Raw genomic sequence first — 21,493 nt, forward strand, 5'->3', positions numbered from 1 at the left:
ATCCCTATTTGCTCATCCGAGAGAGAGCCGATCTTGATCTCAAAATGGCGTCCACAAGCTCGAACACGGCCGCAGCGCTTAATACGCTCTCCGATACGGCCGTTGCCCTTATGAAGCAGCTGGAGGTCGTTCTGCTCGCTATCAACGGTGGTAAAGACGATCCTCAGCAGGCTGCTTCTTCTTCGACTTCCTCCGTCGACGCCCTCTCACTCGCACACGACTCTGCTTCCCTGATCAAAGCACACTCGACCAAGATCTCTGTTCTGATCATCAACGAGCCCTTCACGCCGTCCGCCATCATCAAAGTCCTCCGCGAACTCGTCGCCGGGCCCATCCCAGGCATCGCAACGGCCGCCCAGTCCTGCGACATCGAGCGCTACACCGCAACGGTTCGGAAAGATCTGTCATGGAAATGCTACACCGTTTTGAAGGAGCTAAGGGGTCTCGTTGAGAAGATCCCGAGGGACGGCAAGATTCTTTCCGACGCCCAGAAGATTGGTTCTGCCGCTACAACGGGCAAGGGAAGCATGGCTGCCACTGGTGTCATCTGGTCCGCTTGTGACGATGTCATGAATTTCTCAAAGGGAGGGATCGGTGCTTGCTTTGTTAAAAAGGTTGAGGAGTTCAGGGCTACGCTGAAGGATGTGATGGAGGAGCTCAAGGATTGGGGTGAGGAGGAGCCCGATGATGATGACGATGATAGCGACGCCAACGACCTCGACCACGATTCTGCCCTCGGCTCCATGATGCCCTCCACCCAGGAGTTGATCGACGACATAATGGGCGGCCAGCAGGCGATTCCCCGCGATGACCCCGACAAGATCCGCGACCGTCTCGAATCCTGTCTGAAGCGCCTGAGGCTGACCACCCTACTCTACCAAGCCATCGTCAAGCGACGCCTCAAGACCCTGCCTTCGCTGCCTGCCGAGAACTCAGACGTTCCGAAACGGTTGGACGAGGCAATGCGCATACTGAGAAAGCTGCCGCACATGTTCGATGAGCTTGCAGGCGCATTTTACGAGCTGTCACCCGACGAGATCGATCGCGTCATGAATCTGTGTTTCGATGAGATCGTTGCGCTGTCGGAGCAGCTCAAGGCACCATGGAGTGGTGACAAGGATGAATTTTTTGATTGGGTCGTCAAATTCCAGACGGAGGTCAAGAAGGGCTGAGTGCCTGGGGCCGCCTGTGCGCGAGCGCGGGTTGATCTGTAGATTCACGCGGGAGCTAAAGCAACCTGGCTCACACATCCGCCACAAGCACGCGGCTGCGACTTGCAGACCGGTCTGCAGACGCTGGCCGTCGAAACAAGCTCCAAGCTACTTTTTCTTTGCCATGACCGAAATCGAGGCCCTCATTCGTCATCTGACGCTACTCGTATTGGTAGTCGTGAGGCTGGGGTAACTGAGACATTGTGTGGGAGGGCACATCAGCTGTCGGTGCGGGGGACGTCGCGGTCACGGGCAGGCAAAAAGTCATCTGCTGCCCAGCGCACGCATGGTTTATCCAGTTGCTGCCTTGGGGAGACATTGGAAGCACATATGTATATAAAGTCAAGGGGCAGCCATGGCTGTAAAAAATAGCACATTCGGTCAGAAGCAAACATGGCCGAGGAACACCAGGTCGCTCAGATTGACGATCAGATCGGAAAGGGTGAGACGGGACAGCTCCCCCGTGGAGTCCCGTCGGGAGGCAGGAAACTCCAGATCGCAGTATGGCAATGCTCTCCACGTCCAGCACCTCACAATTACTGACAAATGATGTCCTAAGATCGCCGCCGTGACACTCAGCGGCAAGCTCGCATCCATCGCCACAAATATCCTCACTCTCCCGTACTACCGCTTCTACCAGCAAAACACCCTCCTCCCCATCCTATCCATCGCCAAGAGCGTCGAAGAATGCGAAAGCGATGAGGACATCTCAGCCGAACTCCAGCGATGGCGCGATCGCAAGCTGAGCGAGTTCCAGCTCGTCCAGGTTGCTGTGCGTCCTCACCACCACCTCTCGTCGACCTCCCAGCTAACATCCGATAGAGTACTCTCGTCTCGGCCGCCGTCATCGGCACCTTCTCCTGGCCGGCCCCCGACGACCTCCACTGGCTCAGCCCGGCCTTCTGGTACGCCAGCATCTCCCTCTCGCTCTTCTCCATCCTCCTCGCCTCGTCGGAGCAGTTCATCTTCCAGACGATCGACCGGTCACCGAAAGAGCGCAACATCGACAAGGAACTCGCCATGATCCTCTACATCCGCCGCAGCAGGAGCGTCGACCCGGTGCACTCGCCTCTCGAGGAGGTCCCGCCGATCCCCCAGATCCGCGCCATCAAGCTTGCGGAGGAGGGCGGCTGGTTCCCCAAGGAGATGCCGCTCGTCGAGGTCCGGTGGAATATGATCTTCACGTGGCAGGCGCCGATGATGCTGATGGCGTATTCGGCGTTGTGCTTCCTGGCCGGGTTGACGGTGTATGTGTGCACGCCGTTGTATGTTGGTCAGGGATGGAATGATCTCAGCAAGGTGAGTTGCCCAGTCTGGTCATGAGATGAAAAGGTGTTGACGACTTTAGGCGGCGGTGTTTTACCTCACTAGTTTCTTCTTCTGTGGACTCACTTTCATATGGTGCGCGTATTGGGCTTACAAGTTTGTCGACTTGGAGGACCCTTAAATGCAAAGGTGTCGATCGCATCATTGAGATCGGACGGATGCAGGTCCCTGCAGACGAGATAAGACGCCGGATGACTCACTCTGGCGTCTGAGCGTACATGAACTTTGAATTCACGAACATGAGCATGCATATAGAGATAGACCTAGACTCATGTTGTTAATGACATTTCCACCCCTTCTAGACCGTTTTCAGTGAATGAAGTGCTATAATTTCATCATCTTCACCTAGATCTACTACAATTATGTCGTGCTCAATCGAAGACATCGTCAACCCCATCGACGACGATCCTTCAAAATGCCAACGCATCGCATCCCGCAAGGTCCCCATCCCCCTCACAATCGAGCCTCCAAACCCCGCGTGGCCGGAACACTTCGAACTCCTCCGCTCCCGCATCTCCGACGCCCTCGGCCCCACGGCCGTGAGCATCTCCCACGTCGGCTCGACCTCCGTCCCGAATCTCCCCGCCAAGAACGTCATCGACATCGATCTCGCGGTCGCCAACCCGACGGCCGAGGACGAGTACGTGCCGGCGCTGGAGGCGCTCGGTTTCCAGTTCCTCCTGCGCGAGCCCGAGTGGCACGAGCACCGCTTCTTCGTCTTGAGCGAGCCGTACTTTGTCAACCTGCACGTGTTCAAGGTCGGCACGGCGGAGATGGCGAGGCATCTGATCATGAAGGAGTGGCTCACGGCGCATGAGGATGATCGGGAGCTGTATGCGCGGGCAAAGATCGAGGCGGCCGGGGCGAGTAAGGGTTTGGGCGAGACGATCATGCAGTACACCCAGCGGAAGGATAATGTCATTCAAGAGATTCTGGAAAGGGCATTCCGGGCTAAGGGGTACCTTCCGGAGAAGTGATGTTGAGAACGGAAGGAAGTAGGATTTACCTGGTGCTTCCATTTCGACCAACGTCGGGACTCACTCACCTAGTGAATTCATTTCTCAACCGCGCATCTCATTCAATTCACTCCCACAACAAAGTGTTTGGCTTTTTATTGCACATTCGGTCGGAGTCTGGTCTCCCGCGTCTACATCCCAAGCGGCAAATTGCTACGGCTTGAAATGGCTGACCAGTAGTTACAGTCAAGCCCAAACACACATGAGAGCCTCGGCCGATCTCAACGGACAACAAGGAACACCCAACTTCTCGATTCTCGACGCGATGACGGGTCACACCGGTGCCCGTTCGCCGAGATGTCTCCGCTGTCGTCCCTTCTCCCCCGCACGCAAGGTTCATGTGTCCAAATTCGGCCTCGCCGGTCACCAAGGACCTATGGCGCAACGGCAGCGCGTTCGACTCCAGCGATTCACGAAATTGCGCGGCATACGGATAACCGCTCTCAAGATGTTATCCGTTCAAATCGGGTTGGGTTCAAGTCCCACAGCTTGTCTTTTTGCTCATTTCGTCTTGTTGACGATGTGTTGTTGGTGTTGAGGTGTCGTGAGATGTGTGCGCAACTCGAAATCTCATTTTGGCGCCAGAGTGTCTCCAACGCTGGGAGTGAAATTAAAGTGGATCTCTGACTTTGGAGAAGGTGCCAGCTGTCACATCTTTTTCACGGTTGGCAGCGACGGGCTGTGTGTCTTACACAAAGTGATTGTTCAACCTGAACCCCATGAGCTTACGCGCGAAGAAGAGCCTGAACATTCACGGCGAGAATGATGATTGATAGAGGTCTTCATTGATGCATTTGAACACAAAACATTCATACGAATGTCACTATCCACGACATTCGGGTGGTTAGCCGTGTCAATCGTTCACACATCATACCATGAGCATGAGATGAACCACGGAAGCAACGGACCCCACTAACGGCAACGACGGCAACGATGGAACCATAAACACGCATGTTCGAATTCAATTCCATGACACTGGTGTCCTTATTTCACAAGACGAATGTTCTTGAAAGCTAAGTTCAACGACATCAAATGTTCCTTACCGCCCGCTCGGCCGAAAGTTGCTAGCAATTCGAAACACGACATCATTAAGCAAAGAAGTTGAGGGTGCCATTGATAGTCAATTACTTTAAAATCTGTCCATCTTTTAGTTACAACCCGCAGACCAGACATTACGAAACATTCCGGAGACTTTGACGGAAAAGGCCTGATCCAGGGTCACATGTGTTACCTTATGTCGTCCTCGCTCTGACCAACACCTGGTGTTCCGAATCAGGCATCACAACCAACCCAAAGTCGGTGTTCTTAGGCCTCGGTTGTCCATCCAAGTTCTTGATATCGTAGTTCAAGAGCAGCTCCGCAAAGGTCAACTTGATCACGATGTCGGAAAAAAATCTGCCTGGACAAGCATGCTTCCCGAAACCCCAACCAAGTTCATTACGCGAGACGCTCACAAATGAGTGCTTGTGCGCCATGCCCTCCTCTTGACGCATTCGGTACGACCGCAGGCCATCAAACGTATCCGGATTGGGGTAGATGGCCGGGTTGTAATTGACGGCGGCAGTAGGGACTTCCAGTTTCGTACCGACGGGGATGTAGGTCCCGTCCTTGAGCGTCAACGGCTCCAAAGTCAAACGCTGGAACGTGGCTTCGGATTGTTAGAGTTCATTCAGTTCTGAAGCAGGCCAGCGACTTACCAAGATCTGGACCCCCCATTCTGAAGCTCTCCTTGATCCAGCTGTCGAGTTTCTTCAACTCCCCGAGCGATTGCTTGGTAAAGACGCCCCCAGACTGCGCCAGAACCTCCTCTACTTCTGCGCGAAGCTCTTTGGTGTACTCCGGGTTGGCGGCAAGATCGTACAGGACCTGGGTCATTGTGGACGACGTAGTATGAATACTCACCGCAGCTAGAGCCATCTGAAGCCAAAGCTGCAACTCCAGGTCATCAGCCTTGTTGGCGTGGTCTCCAGTCGAAAGGTGATCCATCATCGTTGGAGGGTTCTCCGGCCCCGCCGCCCTCCGGTTCGCCATGGCTTTGGCGACGATTTCGCGACCCTCCGCTTTACGCTTCTCCATCTCGACACGTTCGGGGAGGAAGTTCTTGACAACTGGGCGTAAGAACTTGGGCCACGGCTTGAGAGCGGTGCCGTATTCGACCGCGGTGTTGACAAAGGATAGCGCAAATTTGATCCAGGCGGGGTTTCGAGCAGCGTCCTCGCCCTGCATGATCCTGGCTGACAGAATCGCCACCAGCTCAACGATGTGCTCGTGAGGTTTGAACGTTGTCCATTCTGAAAGCGCGGTGTCAGCGCGGTCATGAAGAGAGACTCGAAAGGGTCGGCTGTCGGAACATACCTGCCGGGCTTCCAAACGACTTCTCGAGATGGCCCTGAATGAGATTGTGGAATATCGGGACATAAGCACCTGGCTTTAGAGTAAGTTTGACTTATTGCACCAAATAGTGATATCGTACACCACGTACCCAAAGTCGGATTCATCCTCGCCCGAATCTCGTGTACGCCCCAGTCATAGATCTGTCCGACGCCGGTGTATGGTGTCAAGAACTCCTTTCATAATGGTAAGCATCACTTCACTGGGCAAAGGCTCAAAGCAACTCACACGCTCGATGGTTGCTCTAAATTCTACGGCCGGATTGCTTTTCAGCTCATCCATGGTTTCCAGTGGAAGCACGATGTTTAGCCCTGCTGGATGTTAACCGGAGCCTCTTCTTAGCTAGAATGTCTAACAATACCATCCATGGCGTCGATGCCGAAAGGTTGGCTTTTGAACTAACAGAGGCGTTAGCTGAATCATGTATGTGATATCGTAAGTTTCTTTATGCTGATTCTTGACATACCCGGTGGTGGTACTTCTCCAACAGTCTCCTTGCATCTGTGAAGAATGCCTGCTTTCTGCTCCAGAGATTGGGTACTTCCTCATCAAGAGGCTTCGGGATTTTGACCGCTCGGGAAGTGGCCTTGTACAGCACTCCCAGAAGAAGTGTCGTTAGAAGTACAAGACTTGCCGTCGAAGTCACATGCGACCATCTCAACAGAGACGCATCCATGCGTATAGTTGTGGGCAGTATTGATGCCATGTTCTGGCGCATCCAAGAGTTGCCTATTGTCAATTTCGGACGAAATGCTGCCTCCCCGTGGCGGGAAAGAAGGAACGAAAATCAGAACTTAGAAGGGGCTTTCAAGTCGAAGTGGTTCGTCTGTATGCCGATGGTTGACGTACAGAATGATGGCAAAACTCTAAAACTTTAAGGGCTTAACAGACCTTAAGTAAGGGTCGCCGCCGTGATACGTCGATTCACGCGATGAAGTTCATAATGCGGATGGTGGATATTGCTGATGGTGTTACGGGTCGACGAGCACGGCGCGGAGCGGACTTTCGGCAGACGCCGAGATTGCTAGTCAACATTGTGGTCTGAAAGACCCATATAGGCAGACAATGTCTCAAAGACACGATTGAGAATGATGAGGGCGGCAGATTAGTGGACGGCATACTGCAGGAACTGTTTCTGGATGTTTAATCTTCCCGGCATGTGGTAGCTAAAACCAAAGTGCCGTAGGGTTTGTGTTGAACAGGCCATCCTTGGCGTTGCGTTGACAACCTTGACGCTGTGCATATCTGGGCCTTAGGCGGGGTCTCACAACGTAGTCGAACGTCCGAAAGCCCGCGTGCCAAGACTGAACAGGTCGTAGAACCTCCATTGCATCTATCTAGAGTCCATCTCTATTGGTTATTCTCTTCGCCTTTTGATGATCCAGCACAGTCTACTCACGTATGACCTAGAAACTCATCAAACCAATACCTTATCATTGGCCGACCCTTCACCAATAGACTGTTACACCATCCATTATCAAGATGAATACTACATGTACTACGCAGTAAAGAGCCAAGATCCCATTCCCTGGTGAATTGAGAGTAACCATCACAAAAGTCAGTAATCCCGCGAGATAAAATTCTCACTGCTTGCTTGTAGCTATCGCTATTATTATTGCTGTTTCTGTTTCCCTAATTGCCGTTCTGATTTCCGCTGGTGTTTGTGGCTCTACTTCACTATCTAAGGTTCCCGCCAAGTGACGATCGCCTAAGCCATCACGATTAGCCGGCGGCCGAGGCCAGGCCTGCGGTCGCGAATCCAGGCCGCAATTCGGGTTCCTAGGACAGCGATGTGAGAACATGCAATTGCTACTTCCAAAAACAGTAAAAAATGAGCGTTGAAGTTGTACCAGTGCCTTACGCGGATGCGAGAGTGTGCAATCGCAACTTCCAGAAACAGTAAAAATTGAGCGAAGTTGTTGTCACTGTGCGCGGATGTGAAAATATGCAATTGCAATTTCCAAGAACAGTAAAAATTGAGCGGTGCAGTCATCCCAGCACACGATAAACGCCTAACGTCATTAAATTACATTTGATCCCTCCTTCAAGCAGCTTTCTTCGTGCCCTTGACTGGCAACGCAGGGTAATCAGGCAGTTGCCAACCTTCAACATCATCGGACTGCAACTTTTGAAAGAGCTTGTCAATCTTGAGCGATGAGACGAGCCACAGGATGGTGTTGATGACGGTAATCCCCCACGCCGACTTTGGGTAAAGCAGATTTGGTCTGAAGCTGATGTCCTGCACCGTCTTCATGAAGGGTCTCATAGCCTTGTCATACGCCTCGAGCGCAGCAGGAATGCCGTCTTTCGCCGAAGGTCCAGTGCAGTGCTTGGTGATCTCACCGGCGATAACGTATGCGCCCACGAACGCAGACGTCGTGCCCTTTCCACTCATGGGACTCGGCCCGTAGCCAGCGTCACCGAGAAGAACAACACGGTTCTTGTACCACTTGTCCATCCGGACTTGTCCGATCTGGAAGTTGTAGAAGTCGTCCGAGACACCGCCTTCCTCCAGGGCTTCCAGGAAGCGAGGGGCCTGCCAGCCGGCGTCTTTGAACATCTCGATCCAGATGCGCTTTTGAGCCTCGAGGTCCCGGTTCTTCTGCGCCTCCAGTAGAAGCCTGTCGCTTTCCTTGTCTTGTGGCACCATACCCATGTACACCTGACTGGTGTGGGGATTGTCGGTCCTGGTCATCATCATCCTCTGCTTGGGAAGCAGGCATACAGTCGCGTAGTTGTCATCGGTCTTCTCCCTTGGCACAGTGAAGAGTGCTGTGTGCAGGTTGAACGGGACGAAAGGGTCTTTCTCTCCAGGGCCAAGCATGAGCCGCCGTGTTCTGGAACCCTGGCCGTCGGCACCAACAACGAGATCATACGTGCCAGTAGTGCCATCAGTCAAGCGTACGGTGACAGAGTCGGTGTCTTGTTCAAGGGACTCGATGGTGTTGCCGAAGATGTACTTGACACCGAGCGGCTGCGTCCTATCGAAGAGAAGCCTCACAAGGTCGCCGCGCATGATCTCGAATTCCGAGGTAAAGCTTTGTCTTCCCACCCCGGTCTTGTTCGCTTCAAAGACGGCTTGCGTCTTGCCAGCCCTATTGACGAACCGGATGCCTGCCTCGTTGACGACCTTGGCGCGAATGTCGGGCTCAATACCCATGAGGCGAATGACCGAGACCCCCTGGCCGCGAATGTCGATCTGTTGACCACTCGCGCGCAAGTCCGGGTTTCTTTCAACGATGGTCACATCGTGACCCAGCTGCGCCAGCCAAAAAGCCAGCGCCGGGCCGCCGATGCCACCGCCAACGATGAGGACTTTCAAAGAAGATTGTGAAGACATGAGGTAGAATAGTCGTGATGTAATAAGATGGAGAAAGTTTGGTGTGGGGTTTGAGATTGCTTACAGACGAAGTAAATACTCTTGACCAAACCAACTGGGCATGTCGCTTAATATACCACTTATGTTAACAGATATCACCAGACGACAAGCTGTCAAGACACGATTCGCGTCACAAGGTACGGACGAGTGGTGATGGCATTGGCGCGACGGCGCCGTCGCACGAGAGGACCTCGGCGATGCCTCAAGCCCGCACACCGAGTCCATTTCGGGCTTTACAAAGGGAGCTGTACCATATGTGACGTCAAATAGTCGGAGCCGGATTCCGCAGCCACTAATTTGGCTGGTAGCTGCATTGACCGCTCTGAGTCAAGGACCGGTGTGCGTTGGGGAAAAGGAAATCAGTGAAACACTTCGGCGTCAGCAGCCATCTACGGCTCGGCCTTGAAATCGCCGTCGACGGTCGGCCTTCAGGCGAGAGTTAAGCCGACCGGGTTACTAAGTGTGGCACAGCGACGCGTACTTCATGAGACTCCTAAAATGTGTCGTAAAATTCAACTAGTCCAAGCGAGAACAGGGCGACTTGTGTTTTTGTTCGTTTCTGTTCGTTCTTGTTCTCTTGTATGTTGAGGTCTAATAAGAGCTTGTCGTAGGAAGAGAATGCCGGGCATGGTCCCATCCAATCAGACGTCACCGGAGTTATAAATGAGGATGGACATCCCTACACCAAGAAATCCTATTCTCACTTCAAATGCTGGAAGCAGTTGAAATTTCTGTAAATATCATACCTATCTATCCATTGAAACATTGACATTATTGGTGTGATCTTGGAGATTTTTCGGTGTACCATTGAAACTGGATAATAAGTAGCGGTTTCCTTTCTAAGAGCTCAACAGCAAGGAATTTCCGTGCGTCAAAATGCGCAGACAAGGCGGTCTAGCAGCTTTACTCTCATAGTTGCACAGATGAATACTACTGCACTTCAACAACATGATGATGAATATTATGGTACGAGTGCCTAGTTATATATGAGATGAAACTGGGTCGCAGTCTTTGACCAATACATGTACATGAGGCCTAAAAGAGCCACAAGCCTACTGTGCTTTGCACAAGTCTCAAAGCAGCAGGGCAAAGATTCCGGCAACAGCAGCCAAGCTGACGCCCTGAATAGCAGCACCAGCCGTTGGAACAGTGCTCGGCACCATTGTTCCCGTCGCAGTCGCCATTGATGTCGAAGCAGTGCCGGTCATTGTGCCCGTCGCATTCATACCTCCTCCTGTCGAGTTGCTGGGCGCCATGGCTGGCTCATAGCTGGCACATGTGGCATTCGGCGAAACGGGGCAGGAGTTCTCGATGCAGATGGCCTGGAGCTGCGGGCCTTGAGCGGGAATGGCCACAGCCGGCGGGCTGCAGCGCATTCCGAAGAGCTGGTTGAGTGCCATGCCGACGGCCTTGAGGTCATCTTGGGCGACTCCGAAAGAAGCGCCGGCCATGGCAACTTGCTGGATGAAGTATCCGACTTCGTTCACGTCCAAGTCCATGAACTTGTGGACCTGGTACATGGACGCATGGCCATCGTAAGAAGGAAATCCAACCATTCCGTATTGGGTGCAACCAAGCAGAGCGCCGAAGAATTGGTAGAGATGAGTCAAGAGGAAGCTGGTAGACTCCATGTCAGGATATTGATTGCGAGGAGAGAGTGGATAGTTCAGCTGCTTACTATTGGTTGGACTTGTCATCGTTGGCGGGCATGTTCTTCATCAGAGGCGCAGCGCCACCGCCATCGAGGAAGTTGACCGACACTCCGGAGCTGCCTCCGCGGTTCGAGGAAGCCAGGCCGCCGTTGAAGTAAGGCAACAGGTTCACATCCGCGCCGTTGTAGTTGCCGGCGGCCAAGATACCAGGAACCTTGACTCCGACATTGGGTGTTGTGTCTGTCGCTTTGGGTCAGTATGTCATCTCTTCTGGTGATTTCTGGGTCTGGTTTCTCACAGTTTCCAATGACAACAGTGTTGACGAGAAGGGTAAGCAGAGTGTACTGATTCTGAGCAGTGTTGTTCTTCAGCAGCGCTGTGGTGTAGTAGTCGCAAATCGGGGTATCGGCGGGACGCTGAGCGGCAACACCGCACACTGCGGCCAACGCTACCGTGATGCTTCTGTAATGCATTATGAACGGTTAATGATATTCTTCTGCGAATGTACAAAGCAGATAATCCGAACTATGAAGCTGCTCGTTGGTCGGATTGTCACCCTCAGCTCTGGGGGAAACATGTTCACCTTAAATGCTTCACCCAATACAATGCAAACAGATTACCGCTCTCATCATACCGCCCTCATCATCATTCTCCCGTAATTGTTTGTTTGCCTAGCGAAGCCAAAAACGTAAGAACCTGACTTGATGTCGCCTAGCGTACGTGAGAACTGGAATGATCGTCACGTCAAGCTTTGACACCAACTGTGTTTACTGACTATTCTGAAGCTAGCAATCCACAGGCACTAGCGCCGGGAACGCCCCAACCCGGGGAAATCATTGTCCAGTTCAAGACAATAGCTTAGACCATGTGAATTACGAACTTTCTCATTGGTGGGCAGAAGCCGATGGAGTGCCGGCTTCGAGATATCCGGATGCTAAGTCAGCGGTCCGAATCCTGGGGTACGGTTTGACTGATACCCAAGCTCGCGGTACCATCACGCGCCAGCACGACAAAGGCAAAGATCTGACGAACATAACCCAGAGACGTGGTCAATTGACGTGACGCTAATCAAAGTCGAGTCCGGATCACGACGTCTCCGATATATACCACTTGCATGTGGCTTTGCTAGATGAGAACAACGCACAGGGTGGTTTGTGGAGAGACCGTTCGGATGAGCCTGCATCCGGCCACGAGGACGATACCATGTCGAGGAACATCAAGAACGGATACTCATGAGCTTATCAGGTGAATTACACATGCGGAAAAAGTCCAGTAAACAGCAGAGCTTAGAACAAGGGGGACGGTCCTGCGTTATTTCACGGCCCATACGGAGATCTCGTCTGCCGAGGACAGACGAGCACCTTGCCGGGGTTGCTCGAATAGATCATGGCTGTTGTTTCTGACAGAATCTGCGCTTATTCAATAGTGGTGTTGAAGTAGGTATAATTACGAGGTCTGTTCGCTGCAGCTAACTGAGTACCTGCGCTGATCCAAGAAAGTCTCAGGACAATCTTAAGTGGTTTAGCACGTAGAAACGAAGATCCCGTTGGTTCTCGAATTCGTAGTCAAGGGCAGGGGCAGATTTCGCCTGATCATAAATGTATGTTTTACTCTCTTATTGGCAAGCTTCATAATGTTGTGAAGTTCATTAGACCTTCGCTGCAAAATATGCAGAGGTTCAAAATCCTATCTCACAAGATATCAGAAGCTTCTGATCAGTCTGGTGATATTCTGTTCTCTCAGCAGATATCTACAGAAGTTGAATCAATCCAAGACAATGCCGCGAGATGAAACTCCACATACCTTGTGATTGAGCCTGATATTCGCCTCAAAGATGAAGTAGAGGGTTTCTGTTCTTCTCAGAATGTTAAAGATCCTGTACCATTCCAAGATGCCTTGGCTGCTAATGACTGGCTGCAGTTGGCAGAGATCATGGCGATCTTGAGGCCTATGTGGAAGATAACAGTTCAAACGCAGGATCTTGTAGAAGACGGCTCCTACAGTAGGCTTTGGGAGGTACTTACTGCAATAGAGCATCTTTTGAGTCACTTTGAGGGATGGAAGACCTTCTACAATAGCACCAGCAGTGGGAATTCTGAAGATACTGAGCAGACTGAGATAGACTGAACCGAAGGACCAGCTGAGACGCAGGGGGGCGAGCAGTGATGAACGAAATCGCTGGAGACGACACAGATAGAAAATCATGTGCGATTTGCTCAGTCTACTAGATAGGGCGACCCATGAACGTTAAATCTGGGCAAGACTAATTCAACTTGTATCAATGTAAGAGTTACTCCTTCCCCAAATCGTTCTTACCGCCCATGAACCTGAACCCGTCACCATCATCAATACCTATGGTGAATACCATTTCCTCCTTCTTTTCATCTCTGAACCATCCCAAGCGGAAGTGGAGATCACCTAAACTAGCAGCAAGCTCTTTGGATGACATGGCCCCAGAATCTGGAGAAAAGAAGCCCAAAACGTTGGAGTCGCGTAACAAAACAACCATCGCTGCAATGCTTCGGAACCCTTCGGGTGCCAGGTCCCTGATATCCATTTCCAGCAGCCACCTGTGCGTCTCTCTGCGATGCCGCGCAACCATGTCGGAGAGCGAGCTCCAAACAAGGACGAAGATGACTAGTCCTAGTATTGCCACCAAAGCATACGTAACTCCTGGACTTTGCACGAGTCGGTGCCGGTCGTTTTGCCAGAGCCGCGCCTCCACGGAAGGCAGACTTTCGGGGTCGGGCACATCAGACAACGCGGTTGAGTTCAGACCATTGCCCGCTCTGTTGTGTCGGCTAGCAATGTTCGCGGCGGCAAAGGCGAAAATGTGATTCGCGTGCTCCAGCACTTCCATCTCCCGTTCCGGGTCGCCAAAAATCTCCTTTGGCAGCGGACCGTTCGGCTGCACTAGGGATGCGAATCGCGTTGCTTTCTCACTCGTCCCGTTTCTAACGATTGTCGGGAACAGGTTGTCCTGGAATAGATCGTAGACCTCTCCGGTGTACGGCACATCCAGAGGCACATCGCGCGGCCTGGAAGTTTCCAAGTTCGGCCGGGGAGGTCTTTGGGGGTCGATGCTAAGCGCGCCATCGACGATTACCAGGTTGACCTCGGTCGCCACGTCGTACCAGGAGTAATCGCATTCCCAGGCGGAGAAAAATTTCAGCTCGCCCGCGTCTTGAGAAAACTCACCCCAGACGAGCTTGTAGACCCGTGACGTTGCCGGGTAAAGATAGAACATTGCTGTCTCATTGAACTCTTTCTTACAGTGATGCTTCGATAGGAGGTTCAGCTCGACAGGTGGGTTAACCACGTCGGCGAAGTAAGTCGAGCCGGCCGGGTCATCGTCCGTTCTCAGCACATATATGAATTCCCTACCGCGGATAGAAGGGTGTTCGGTGCCATTGCAGACGAGCGATTGGGCGAAGTAAGGGGCTGGATTGCCGTTAGGGCTTTCGGCAACTCCAATGTCGTACGTATCGCGTGGAATCCTTGAACACCTTCCCTCAAGCCTTGTTGCTGGGATGGTGGCGCTGACCGACAAGTCCGTGGAATCGTCTAAGGCGTCTTCTGTTGAATAGACGTTGAAAATCATGTCATCATACGTATTCCTCGAAAAAGTCAAGTTTCCGTCGCCTTGGCTCAGCAAAACACTTGCAACGGCTCTTTGCGTTGCAAGATAGTTCTTGTCCGCGCCGTAAGCGAAATTCGATCTCCGGGGGCTGAACGATGTGTCCTGCCGGAGATTAGTAGTGCTTGACATCGGGGTCATGGTCGCTGTGAAGAGAACCGATGCCAGTGACGTCAGCAGGCTGCAGACTATCACAAGCACTTGAGAGAGACTCGTGCTCCATATACGCCGGCGCAGGGAAAAGAACAGTGCTCGGATCCCTGTCATTTCCAGGAGAGAGTAGTTAAGATCCCGGATGCCACTGGGTTTTGCAGAAGCTCTGTAAAGTATGGAAAGTTCTCTGAGGATCCGATCAAGCGAGCTGATGTATAAAGCGATGCCAAGGGCCACAAAGGCTGGGAGAGACGCCCAAACGAAGTGCGAGTACCCTTCGACGTTCACATCTGTGAGTCCATGGTTGGAGTTTGATAGCAGGAGCAGCGTGACGAGACATCCAACGACGACCGTGTTGACGATGAGAAACGCTAGTCGCACCCATGATCGCAAAACCAAAGGTGTGAATTTGTTATGACTCCATAAAGTCATCAGAGTTTCCAGCGGGAGTAGGGATTCAACCTGGGCCATGACCTCTGGATTCTGGTAGAAATAATGTAAAGTCCCCAAAATTGTCGTGGGGTTTTTGGCCCACCTTTGGGCGTTGCCTGAGTGCCTCCACGCCGCGAATCCTGCTATGTACGACACGATGCAGAAAATGGTCAGCATCGATGCACAAATCCAAGGAGTGACGAGTAACCGAGGTCTAGCCATTGTTGCGGATCCGGTTATGGTGTCGTTGATGGGCTGACGAAGTCGATAGTGACCGACAAGAGGACCCAAGGCTTCAAAGAGCTTTGATACGGATTGATGCATCAACTCGCTGTCATAGCTCTCCACTGGAAGCTCCATGTCGAGGAGTACGTTGGCCAGGGCCTCAACTGGCGCTTTGTTCGTATGGCCATCGTCCACATCGTTATACATTGGCGGCACTGCGCTGGCAATCATTTTCCAAAAGTTGGCCGCCACCGGGGTACGAGGTTGGTCCGGGAGCAGCGTGACCTTCGGGTCGATCCCATCGTCGATGACTTGAACCTTGGCTATCGATGCATTCGACGCACAGAGCACAGCGGCTTGGTTCACAACCTCCACCTTGAATTTGTCGTCGGGCGATTGCCGCAAGACGCCGGCGAAGTATACAAACTGGGGGCTCTGCTGCGGTAAGTTGGAACAAGGCCGATCAGGCGCCAGATTGGAGTTCAGCACCCAGGTCGCGTCGTAATCGTTCGTCTTCGTAAAAAGAATTTCCAAGTCGCCGAATCGCATATAATCTTCACAGCCTTCAAACTGAAGGGCGAGGCTGACTATTAACTGTTGCACGTCTTCCCCGCTCAAGCCAGGCTCCTTGCGATGTTGGTCCGCAATAAGGTGGTTTTGAAGCTTCAGACACTCCACGCCCGTAAAGAGACCATCCACAATCGCCGTCAATGGTTCGTTGACTGTTCCACGTGAACCATCGGATCTGGTGAATGTCTGATAGGCAAGGTTGTTGGTGACACCATAGGGCGGACGTACATCGAAATTTCGAAGTGCTTTCGACATGTAGTAGGCGGTGCTTTCTTCCAGACCCTCATTGTCAATGTCCAGGTCAAATATGTCGCGGAGGCTGATGTCGACGTCATGATCAGCCCTTTGAATGGAAATGCTGAACAAGCTGGGAGCAAACAGGACTTGGGCCTTGAGTAGAAAAGAAACAAGGACGGTGAAGAAGACAAAATAGTGTTTCTCGCGCCACGACCGCCGAAGAACCATGGGCGATAGCATGGTTGTGTAGTCAAGTGTCAAGGTTTCCTTCGTGAGAGGCTTGCTGCCGCCGAGTGATATCCATGGCAAATACAGCATAGCCTGAAACTCGACTCTGGTCCAGAAAATTGCCGTCAAAGTGAGAGCTGAGCGGAAGTAATGTTAGTAACCTTGCCATCAAAGATGTAACCTGCATCATGGGATGGTTAGGGACATCTTACTAGCGGTAGGGCCAAATCTCCACACGTACAGCTGAGTTGTGCCGTCACCGATGTTGAACAGGCCGTCGCGGTGGAGGGAGTATCCCAGTAATGCAGCAAGACAAAGGGCGAAAAGAAGAAAGAGCCCGGCGAAAAGGCCCAGAGTCGTGGTTCGAAGCCACTTCGGCGTCCAGTTCGGGGTTTGGTGCTCACGCGCCGTTCGCGGGGCTTCATTTCCCTCCTCAGCGCTCGAGGCAGTTTTGTCCAACAATGTTTCGAGGACCGGATCAGCCTTAGAGCTCACATATTCTGCGTTGCAAAAGAGATTAGTCCTTGAACTTTGAAAAAAAGGCTGTTGACTTCGTACTGTTGGTGCGCTCCGGTGGATCTTGAGAATTGGTTATTGATCCTTCTTCGCTGTTACGGTTTGAGTATTGCGTTGACTGGCTGGGAAAGCTCAGGGATAGAGCTGGAAGCTCATCAAACTCGATCCCGAAATCCTCGGGCGCATGTGCGCGATGCCCACGGGAAGGCTCCATGATGTTGGCGCAACGGGAAGAAAGAGATTATGTTAATGGAACATAATCATAATGGCAGAAAGGGACGGTTGCCTTTAGGCCGATTGCCGGCACAACACGCTAGTAATCAACTGATAAGTTTATTCTAGACCCTGGAATGATTCTAATTTGATCCACCAATTGAAGGAACTGATGGAGGCGCAGTTGTGAGTCTGCCTCACTTGGGGTACCTACTTAAATAGATTCCCAACCAACGTGTCATCTCAAATACTCAACAATCGGTACCATACGGGCGGCTGATGACGCTGGAGCAATCGAAAAGGGCTAATAGGTGGGCGCAGGAAGATAAATGACCGCAAGAATCGCTAGCAAAATGGCCTTCACACGTAAAGTGCCCGCTTTGAACGTGACAACCGCCAGCCTGATCTTACCACCCTTAAACCAAAGTCCCAAACCCATGCCACCAGACCGCTTCCCTCGCTTCTGCATTGAATAGCAGGCTGCAGGCACTCTTTCGAATGAAGCACCTTCCTTGTCTGATCGTTTGGAATGAATTCCAGCTTTGAGGATGTGGATAAACACAGGGGAAGGCCATAGGCCGTTTATCCGTGGGTTTTGTAGTCCTTGTAAGGGCTCTAAAATACTGTTGAAATTATGGATGTATTGTATGTAAAAAAGAGGGCATCAAGGCCGCAAACCTCCAGATCTATATCTGATTTCCCCAGCGTGGGCCTCAGCCCTCCAAAAAGCCCAACTTTCACCATCTGATTGACGTCCGGAACCTCACTCTCTACAGCGTGCGGATATCTCCCTTTATACCAACTACTCTAGCAAGAATCTTTATCCCAGAAGGGGTTCAATTTGTTGCCAAGGCAGTTGTGCTTTGTTGCTCCGTATGCTATCAGTTGAGTACCAGCTGGAAAAGTACGATTGGGAGGTGGACAGAATCCTCGGAGCCGGCAACACTCCTTATATTCGTCAAATGTTGGCAATCTGCCTATACCCGGGTAAAAGCGATTGTCTTCAAACAATGCATATGCTCTTTGTCTCATCAGCCGTGTGAAGCCATCACAGTTCCACCAATCCGACGTATGTCCTCCTGTGGGTGCTCTAGGGAGTTGGAAGACTGGGTGGGAAACATCCACCTGCTCTGTGTTTCTTGCCGCAAGACTATTAGAGAACCTTTTCAAGAAAGGTTTCAGCTTGCTACGATCAAGTCGAAGCATGCTGGTGACGAGATCAAAGCCACCGCTGGCCATCATAGAGATGAGATGATCAGTGCTGTAACATTTCGCAAAATTATTGGGGTTGAGAAAGGGCGAATTCTCAAACTCCGGATGCTTGATTTTCGCTTTGCGAACCGTCAGGTCGCTGGAGATAAGGCCATAGTAAAGAGTGAGAAGATACTCGCGGACGCATGCCAAAAGATCCAGATCTGCCTCTGAAGCCTGAGCTAAGCTGTAACTGAAGAGTATGTCCCATTTCCAATAGGTTAAGGGCCCAGATAGACCATGAAACCCCTGAAGGGTATTTGCGTTGGACGGTGAAGGTTTCTGAAGAAAGTTGATCCGCTCATCCCTCTGGGGTCCGTATACTTTGCATAAGATCTCATAGTGAAGAAAGGCTCGGAAAACTCTTGTCTTCTCTCCTTCAGTGAGCTTTGTAATATCGAATTTTCTGCGTTGCCATGGCCATATGAGACCTCTCCTTGTGAAACCTGCGACTGTTGACTTGCGTGGTATTCGCGGCATTGACTTGTAGGCCTTCGGTAGTGAACAAGCAGTGGATTTAGAAAGGTAGTCGTCAATGTAAAGCCAGATATACTGACAGAGGGCGTCGAGCTTCAGGAGAAGCAGTATGTCTGCCTTGTGTGGCTCGATCGATAGTTCGCCGGATGCCCATCTTGTTAAGTGAGCATGAACGAATGGCTTTCGATCTTCAGTACCGAGATTCCACCTTGGGAAGGTGATAATAGCCATGGCGTCATCGATGAGCCCGTTATCAAGGTCCTTGGCGACAAAAGTACGCTTGATAGAAGCCCTGTCGACCTGACATTGTTGGAATACAGCCGGAGACGCTAGGCTAAGCGCAGCGACGTCCTCTCGCGTATCTATGCTTTCCACAACTTGTAGTCGAATTTCTGCCGGTAGGTTTTGAAACGGATCCATAGTCACAAAGGGGTTGCGTGTAGGTCTTATCGACGGGTGATGGTGATACAATTATACAGCTGATATGAAAAGTGTACTGGCAGAGGGGAACATTTCTTCATATATCTGTCTTAGAATTAAATATCGGAGAAACCTCTAGTAGCAAGGTTCTCATTTTCTAACGCCACCCAATGGTGGCGACGGTTCCGTGGAACACGGCAACCTTCCGGGTCGGGATTCTACATTGCGCCTCCAAAGCCTAAAAGCTTTCACCGCGAGGGTATTGTCCGAGATGATCCCAAACGCCGCAGGGAATCAGATAATATTAATGACAGTTGCTCCTAGTCGTTAAACTCTCAGTACCATCGAAGAGCATTTGCCATGCGAGGATACATCCAGTTGTTCTTGCCACGCCGGGTGATATTCCCCTTGGACAGACGTTCCTCCGTAACAAGGAATGACTGGGGAAACCAGTCAGGGAGACCAGCAGTTGAGTTCGTGCCCGAGCTACCGGTCTTGATCATCTGACTGAGGGCACGTCCACATAGCCATGCGAAGCACATCCCCTCGACATCAAAAGCAGCCGACACCCATTCTCCTCCCGATGTCGTATTTCTGATGGCCCTGTTTGTGGCAGTCTCTGGCAGGCGTCCCACGTATGGCCGGGAATCAGACGAGCTTCCTTCAATACCCACCCAGACGCGTTTGGTTCGACCAGGCCATACGTTGGCATCAGAGGTTTCTGGAAAGTCCGTTCTCTCAGCTCCGTAGGTGTCATATCCGAAGTAGTTCGGCAAAGCACCGTTGAGGTAGGAAACAGCAGCGTGGTTAGGAGGGCCGCTGTCGCTAGGGAAAGCCGTGCCAGGCTCGTCACCCTCGATGCCGCCTCCGAACATGTATTCTCCGTTACGGGGCATCTGGACGATGTAGTCCAGGCCGTTACGGAACAGCGACCATGCGCGGCCTCCGGAAAGACTGCCGTTTCCAGTGTAAGATGGCCAACTTCCAGCTTTCGGAAGGCCGCTTCCGCCAAGTTGAGCGCTCATGTGCAACCGGCCTCCTTGAATAACTCCCCGCAAACCAGGGACAAAATGGGGTGTCCAGGCGTTCGTCGCATAGACGACATTCTTGGCCAGGATCTTGCCTCGACTAGTGGTGACCTCAAAGTTGAACTTTGAAGAAGTATCAACAATGGAGGAAACATTCAAGGCGGCCGTGCTGGTGTCAAGAGAAAAGCTGGGATAGTCGTCCAGGAGAGCCTTCAGGGCATGTGTGATGAAACGATACGGCCAAATGGCACCCGCAACCTTTGGCGTTCCGGTCAAGATTCCCACCGTCTCTGTAAGCAGAGAGATCTGTCTGCGTTAGTGTCGTTTTCGGCGGACCATTGAGCCATGGAACTCACGTTACGAGCCTCCTCTTTGCCAAACATAGTCCATTCTTTGCCAACATCAGGAACCTCTCTCTTCAACACCTCCAACTGCTGCATAACATTTTTCCATTCGTTCTCGTCAAAGAATGCATCAATGCTATCCACAGCACGAGCTTCGGCCGCCTGACGTCCCTCTTCAGGCAGGGAGTTGGCCGCTGATATCAGGGCGTCGACATGAGCGGATCGGAGTCTCGTAATCTTGGCGGCTTCGGTCTGCGATACTGACTCCTTAGCACCAGCGTACTCGGAGTAAGACGAAGGCCTGATATGACCGCCGTTTCTCCCAGTAGCACCCGAACAAGCCTGTCGAGCCTCTATCATTGCGATCCTGAGAGGGCTCGTGGTGTTGTCCTTGAGGAGGTGCCACGCGATGCTGGTGCCCGACATTCCGGATCCGATGATAACGACATCAGCTTCGGCAGGAAGTTGCTGGGACTGATGATCGGCAATACCGTCAAGAGGAGGAAGTTGCCAGTACGATATGCTGGGGTTAGAGACTGGCAACCCAGGATCTTGGGCAAGTAGCCCTGGAAGGAAAGGTAAAACGAAACTAAGAACAGGCTTCATTTTGGCAAAAGAGTGTGAGGAACTTGTTGAGTCTGGTCCGATGCTTGGGAATCTACAACTCATTCTCAAGATCTCAACACGAGGGGAGAAACGGTATTTAATCACATCTTGAACAACAGACCAGCGATGAGAGCCAGGTTCTCCAAGGCAAAGTACACCGCCCAATAGCACTTGCAATTTA

General features: G+C 51.9%; 8 protein-coding genes across 8 annotated transcripts; 3 read left to right on the forward strand and 5 right to left on the reverse strand.

The window, feature by feature from the left end:
- Positions 1-44: 44 nt before the first annotated feature.
- Positions 45-1,172, forward strand: CkaCkLH20_02252 (uncharacterized protein; the record flags this gene model as incomplete). The annotated part of the gene is made up of 1 exon (XM_038884971.1): positions 45-1,172. The coding sequence occupies one exon, from the start codon at positions 45-47 to the stop codon at positions 1,170-1,172; it is 1,128 nt and encodes a 375-aa protein (XP_038749759.1).
- A 432-nt stretch (positions 1,173-1,604) lies between these two features.
- CkaCkLH20_02253 (uncharacterized protein) lies at positions 1,605-2,658 on the forward strand (the record flags this gene model as incomplete). The annotated part of the gene is made up of 4 exons (XM_038884972.1): positions 1,605-1,712; positions 1,771-1,983; positions 2,034-2,510; positions 2,560-2,658. The coding sequence occupies 4 exons, from the start codon at positions 1,605-1,607 to the stop codon at positions 2,656-2,658; spliced, it is 897 nt and encodes a 298-aa protein (XP_038749760.1).
- A 241-nt stretch (positions 2,659-2,899) lies between these two features.
- Positions 2,900-3,514, forward strand: CkaCkLH20_02254 (uncharacterized protein; the record flags this gene model as incomplete). The annotated part of the gene is made up of 1 exon (XM_038884973.1): positions 2,900-3,514. One exon carries the CDS (start codon positions 2,900-2,902, stop codon positions 3,512-3,514), a length of 615 nt encoding a protein of 204 aa, XP_038749761.1.
- Positions 3,515-4,785: 1,271 nt separating this feature from the next.
- CkaCkLH20_02255 (uncharacterized protein) lies at positions 4,786-6,620 on the reverse strand (the record flags this gene model as incomplete). The annotated part of the gene is made up of 7 exons (XM_038884974.1): positions 4,786-5,201; positions 5,251-5,844; positions 5,909-5,977; positions 6,036-6,120; positions 6,173-6,255; positions 6,306-6,342; positions 6,411-6,620. 7 exons carry the CDS (start codon positions 6,618-6,620, stop codon positions 4,786-4,788), a joined length of 1,494 nt encoding a protein of 497 aa, XP_038749762.1.
- A 1,368-nt stretch (positions 6,621-7,988) lies between these two features.
- Positions 7,989-9,284, reverse strand: CkaCkLH20_02256 (oxidoreductase; the record flags this gene model as incomplete). The annotated part of the gene is made up of 1 exon (XM_038884975.1): positions 7,989-9,284. One exon carries the CDS (start codon positions 9,282-9,284, stop codon positions 7,989-7,991), a length of 1,296 nt encoding a protein of 431 aa, XP_038749763.1.
- A 1,112-nt stretch (positions 9,285-10,396) lies between these two features.
- On the reverse strand, positions 10,397-11,448 carry CkaCkLH20_02257 (uncharacterized protein; the record flags this gene model as incomplete). Its single annotated transcript, XM_038884976.1, has 3 exons — positions 10,397-10,940; positions 11,002-11,215; positions 11,274-11,448. 3 exons carry the CDS (start codon positions 11,446-11,448, stop codon positions 10,397-10,399), a joined length of 933 nt encoding a protein of 310 aa, XP_038749764.1.
- Positions 11,449-13,265: 1,817 nt separating this feature from the next.
- On the reverse strand, positions 13,266-17,187 carry CkaCkLH20_02258 (uncharacterized protein; the record flags this gene model as incomplete). Its single annotated transcript, XM_038884977.1, has 3 exons — positions 13,266-16,594; positions 16,670-16,957; positions 17,016-17,187. The coding sequence occupies 3 exons, from the start codon at positions 17,185-17,187 to the stop codon at positions 13,266-13,268; spliced, it is 3,789 nt and encodes a 1,262-aa protein (XP_038749765.1).
- A 2,482-nt stretch (positions 17,188-19,669) lies between these two features.
- On the reverse strand, positions 19,670-21,312 carry CkaCkLH20_02259 (putative FAD dependent oxidoreductase; the record flags this gene model as incomplete). Its single annotated transcript, XM_038884978.1, has 2 exons — positions 19,670-20,668; positions 20,719-21,312. The coding sequence occupies 2 exons, from the start codon at positions 21,310-21,312 to the stop codon at positions 19,670-19,672; spliced, it is 1,593 nt and encodes a 530-aa protein (XP_038749766.1).
- Positions 21,313-21,493: the final 181 nt, after the last annotated feature.

This window comes from Colletotrichum karsti (assembly GCF_011947395.1).
Source record: "Colletotrichum karsti strain CkLH20 chromosome Unknown Scaffold5, whole genome shotgun sequence".
NCBI classification, from domain to species: domain Eukaryota; kingdom Fungi; phylum Ascomycota; class Sordariomycetes; order Glomerellales; family Glomerellaceae; genus Colletotrichum; species Colletotrichum karsti.